General features: G+C 39.4%; 1 protein-coding gene across 3 annotated transcripts in view; it reads left to right on the top strand.

Annotated features, from left to right (window-relative positions):
• Positions 1–4730, top strand: part of SLC44A3 (solute carrier family 44 member 3) — a 97139-nt gene extending 92409 nt beyond the window's left edge. For all 3 annotated transcript variants that reach the window (XM_053391690.1, XM_053391688.1, XM_053391687.1), the window contains 3 exons: positions 720–956; positions 2766–2861; positions 4276–4730. In XM_053391690.1, the coding sequence (XP_053247665.1) occupies positions 720–956; positions 2766–2861; positions 4276–4287 (345 nt within the window). In that variant the 3' untranslated portion in view covers positions 4288–4730. The remainder of the gene's footprint in view (positions 1–719; positions 957–2765; positions 2862–4275) is intronic.
• The last annotated feature ends 951 nt before the right edge of the window (positions 4731–5681 follow it).

Genomic DNA, 5681 nt, shown 5'->3' on the forward strand with positions numbered 1-5681 from the left:
TCTCCCCTAATCAGTACAGTATAATATATAGAAATAAATTAGGATTCATGAGTGATGTTTATAGAGAAATAACAAAGTTTGAAATTTTTAAGTAAACAGGGAAGTCCTGTTTTAAGTTGGGTTGGCCATTCTGCAATATTGTGACTTGGCATTATATGAGTTTGAGTTGCAGTGCCTTTCCTTTGTGCCCTCCCTGACTTCCTATTTTGTGTGAGTCAGAAGGACAAGCACTAGGAGAAAGCTAATACCCCACCTGAAGACATCTTAAGAATACCTTACAGATAAGGTCCTTTTGTGCACACTGTAGTTTCTCCAGTCCTGTTGTAGTAGCAAGCTGGCGAATTGTTGTGATGTTATAACTCAGAGGGAATCAGGCTGCACAAGGAGAGGAAGGAGATAAGCGCACAAGCATAAGGCTTGTTCATGTAATGCCAAACCATAATTTGCCATTACATCTGAAGCAAGCATTGGAAAATGGTGCTGCTTTCCTCAAGCAGTTAATAGTCTTAATTTAAGATAATATACAGATAAGAATTAAAAAGAACAAAGCAAACAATTTTGCAAGCAGAGGGAAGGTTTGAAATAAGACATTCCCTGTAATCTTTTGAATGCAATAATCTCTAAATGCTAAATACACTTAAATGTTTTGGTCATCTTTGGTGAGTAAAGTCTGCAATAGCTTCTTCTGAAATATAGTCTCTACATTTATTTTCATACAGGTGTTTGTGATATGTTTCACAGTTTTTGGAGGTTTGATGGCATTTAACTACAACCGTGAATTACACGTTTGGGTAGTTCCACTGCTGCTGGTTGCTTTTTTGGCTTATCTCATCGCCCACAACTTCTTATCAGTATTTCAGACAATAGTGGATGCCCTATTGCTTTGCTTTGCTGTTGACAGAGAAACAAATGATGGATCTGCAGAGAAGCCTTACTTCATGGACCAAGAATTAATGGTAAGCAGTTAAACAAAACTTTAGCTTGGGCAAGTAAGCAGGCACTTCTGTAGGTCTGTTCACACCGGGATAATATTTGCCATGTCTTTGGCCACAGAGGTGGAGATGAGCCTGGTCTCAGTCACCTTCCTGGGGTTGGGGAGAGCTTCACTTAGAGGAGATGGAATTGAAGTTGCATCAGTGGTTCTGCCTTTGCTTTAAGGCTATGCAAAAACAGTGAGGTGGGACTCTCTTCAGGCAACCCATTAGGTCCCTCCCCAGCATCCAGATCAGCTCCTTCTAAACAGGGTTCAACTCCACATTCTCACTCCAGAGAGAGTGAGAATGTGGAGTGGAGTGAGAGCAGCCCTGCCAAGAAGTCTCTACAGGGCTTATGACAGAATCAGATTGGGTTTACATCCAGATAAGTGTGTGTAGGATTACTGTCTTAATATGATGTGCAGTACAATCTGGTGCACGTTTACTCAGATAATCCCTATTATGCTCAGTGGGTTTTACTCCCAGGTGTTTGTAGGATTAAAGCCTTAAACAATTCCTTCTATTGTTGACCGCATCCTGTGATGTATGTATGATTCTTTTAGGGTGGTCTTTGGCTAAGGGGTTGGGCAGTTTCAAAAGTCTTTAAAGGTTCCTGCATACTTGGTTCTTGGTCTCTCTTACCTCCGTGCAAGGGGAGGAGAGAACTCTGTTGCAACAGAAAAATAAAGATCTGCCTTGCTTTCACTTCATCCTGCCTCTGCCCATTCATCTATGACCGATCATGGACCTGGGGGAATCAGTCCCTTGGGGAGTTGGGCAGCAACAAGTCAACCCCCCCCCCCGTTTTTCTACAACATATCTTAAGGTATAAAAGCTAACAACATAATCCTAAACAGATTTAACAGGAAACCAGTCCCACTTATTTTCAGTGGGTCCTCCTGCTAATATCCTTAGCATTTCAGCCTTAAGTACCAATTCTCTATGTTTATACAGATAAAATCACATTCATTTTAATAGGAGTTCCTGATAATTGTGCTTAGGAGTATAGTTTTAATTATATATTTTAAATATATACCAACATTTCTTGGTGTGAGAGTATGCAAGTGTTTGAGTAAAAAGTTGGTCCAGTAGACCATGAATTGCAAGGCCAACAGAACAGCACTGATATTTTCCTCAACTGTTCTTCTATCAAGAGGTCTAGAAAAGGACAACCAAATTGATCAAGGAAGTGGAGAAACTCCTTGATCGTAACATTTGGGGCTTTCTAGTGTAGAAAAAAAGTGAGTTAAGAGGAGACGCAATTGAGGTGTATAAATTTATGAAGAAAGTGAATGAAAAAACATCTTTCCTCCCTCATAACATTAAAACTCAGAAATATCCAATGAAGTTGAATATTGGAAAATTTAGGATGGGAAAAAAGTACTACTACACACACTGCATATTTAAACCATGGAATTCACTTTGAGAATGTGAAAGGCCACCTGGGCGGCTTTAAAAGATTAGACAAATGCATGGACAGTAAACTATATTCTGCCTCCACTGTTGGAGATAGCATGCCTCTGAATGCCAGCTGCTGGAAATCGCTAGTGGGGAAAGTGCTATTGTGCTGAAGTCCTACTTTCAGACTTCCCATAGGCATCTGGTTGGCCACTGTGACCACAGGATGCTAAAATAGTTGGGCTGTTAGCCTCATCCAGCAGGTGATTCTTATGTTCTTAAGGGCAGATATTTTCCTTTTGCAAATATCTGTATTACCACAGAAAACATCAGCTTTGGCTAAAAAGAATCAGAAGTAGGTTGTCAATCAACTGGTTGTTTTGTTCTTTGTAGAACTTTTTGGATCAGAGCAGCAAGTTTGCAGAGAACACACACGGAAATAAAAATATCCTTCATAACAAGGAATATGGCACAGAACTTCAGCCTATGGTAAGAAACAAGTAAATGCCATAATATATGGACATCAAATAACAAGGTGTATTTTCTTTGCAGTACAAATGTATTTTATACTTTGTGTTTCCAGTACAGTACTTCTAGAGAGGGGAGGAGGACACTTTTGGAAGAATTATTCCTAATTTCAGAGTGGGATATTTTGCTCGTGTAAGCAGAACACGCTTTAGCATCATCTTTCTGTTTGAAAGCCAAGCATAGTGGGTACATGAGCATAGCGCTACGTTCTGATATGTAATCTTCCCAGACCATATTAGGTATATACCGGAGGATTAGGCTGCCATGACCTGTTTCTTCAATGTCGCTACATTCTTCCATTGAATAATGTAATTTTCCTTAAGCTGTATTCTACATATTTACCATAAAAAAGGAGGGATACTGTCTGCTTGTGTGTTAATGAGATCAAGTTTTAAAATCAGCAACAAAAACAGCACTAACCAATTGCTGTTTTCCCTGTGCCCCCTCTTTTACAGGGGCATCTTTAAGGTAATGCACAGATAAAGTATATAATATGTAAAAGGTAAAGGTACCCCTGCCCGTACGGGCCAGTCGTGTCCGACTCTAGGGTTGTGCGCTCATCTCACTTAAGAGGCCGGGAGCCAGCGCTGTCCGGAGACACTTCCGGGTCACGTGGCCAGCGTGACGAAGCTGCTCTGGCGAGCCAGCACCAGCGCACCACATGGAAACGCCGTTTACCTTCCCGCTATAAAGCGGTACCTATTTATCTACTTGCACTTAGGGGTGCTTTCGAACTGCTAGGTGGGCAGGAGCTGGGACCGAAAGACGGGAGCGCACCCCACCGCGGGGATTCGAACCGCCGACCATACGATCGGCAAGTCCTAGGCACTGTGGTTTTACCCACAGCAAAATAGTAGCAGCATCTTTAAAATGTTTCTGACATAATTTCACTCGTGTCCACTTAAAAAAATAGAATTTTTGAAACAAACTAGTGTATCTGTAGCATAATTGAGTTTTAATAAAATTGGGTTTTTTTCTGTGCATGGTTTTTACAGTGGCAGCCATCTTTTTTCTGCCAGGAAAGAAAAACTGCACGTACGGCTCATGTTGTAAGCCCTGACAGAGCTTAGGCTCTTGCATATATATTTTTTTTCAGAACTTTCTGGTGCATGGAAATAAGCCAGTCAGGCAGTCTGGAAGTGTGGTTTTAAGTTTATTGTGTTTTTGAATGGCTGTACTTGGCTTTCTCATTGTATGTGGGTCTTTGAGTATTTTTGCCAAAACAAAAGACACACGTACGCCAGCAGAATAATCCGAAGTATTATTTCTACGCCAATCTTTCTCTTTTTATCTCTTCATATGCTTTGTGTTGCTTTACAGACTTTGTCTTACCGTTATGACTAATCCAATGCATTTTCATTTTTCCTAACTATAGGCCAGAACTTGAGATGGTTCTAAAAGTACACAGCAAAAACAGCAAAATTCAGATAAAAGTGAAGGTTACCAATATTTTGAGATAAATTATCTCCTAAATCAGTTTGTACCTCTTGCACTGGAAGAGATGATCAACTCACTCTAACTGTGAAAAACTAAAAAAATCATTATGTATGGTTTTATTGAAATAGTATTTAAAGATGTTTTATACTAATTATCAAATCTGCTGTAAGTTTTTTGCACTTCGACATGATAAAACTGTCTTTTTGGTATAAAGCCCCTTAAGAAAGCACAATGAAATTGATTCAGCAACTTTTATATAAAAGTAACTCACAATTTACGTGCATTTAATTTGTGTGCATTCAGTTTTATGCACTTGGCAAAAAAACTGTAGGAAAAAATAAAATGGGGTTGGTGTCTGAGGAAAAGACTTTGACAATCACACCTGCCATTGAACCCAATGTGTTTTTATTACACTTGATTTTGGCTTTGCATCCTATCCCTGGAATGTAGGCACAGCGTAAGTTGGGAGTCTGGGTAACATCTAAACTGTGAATAATCATGTCATAGATTAAGAAGCAGTGCTAGTTAGAGGGTCCCCTATGGTAAGGAGTACGTTGTGGAATCATGTTATCTAGGAATTTTTGGTAATGTTCATATGATTAGGTTCCTTCCATTGCAGTCCTTTATGGAGAACATTGTGCATGTCCTAAATTAACAAAACCATTGATGTCCTGAAGAACAATTGTATCCTGCAAAGGAGAATCAGTGATCAGTCAAGCAGGAAAGTCTTTAACAACAAAGACCAAGAGGTTGGGAATATGTGCTGTATGCATTCCTTTTATTTTGGCATCCAAAGCCTCATTAAATTAGACATATCTATAGGCGCTATCTGGGTAAGTAATTGTACTATTTCTATACTGTACTACTTCTATACTGTTCCTTTTTACATACAAGAGTATTTTATGATAAACTTATGTTCCATTACATCAAATGATGATCCCCAACTACTAGTAGTCTGTTTGCTAAAAGAGTAGTCATTTTCTTTGTGTGCAGAGGGCAAGATGCAGCCTGACCCTCTACTGGTTTGCATATTAAGTTATGTGGCACACAACTCAGACAAGCCCTTATTTCCCATAGAACATCTGCATAACAGGCCTTTTCCCCCTTTCTGAGCAAAACCACCTCTTTAAAGTCTCAAAAGCATACTGCTGGCTGCAAGTAAATTTTGCCTTGAATCTCTCTGGCTTCTAAACTTTTGGCAATGAACTCTCTTTTACAAGTAAAAGTTATAAGCAGCAAGGTAGAATCAACATGAGTGCATTATTTCCAATCTCCAGTGAATTGTTTTGTTGAAAAGGAAAGAATACGTTTTGGATAAGTTATAAACAAAGGGACAGTTGTAAA

The sequence above is a fragment of the Podarcis raffonei genome, chromosome 6 (assembly GCF_027172205.1).
Source record: "Podarcis raffonei isolate rPodRaf1 chromosome 6, rPodRaf1.pri, whole genome shotgun sequence".
Lineage (NCBI taxonomy): Eukaryota > Metazoa > Chordata > Lepidosauria > Squamata > Lacertidae > Podarcis > Podarcis raffonei.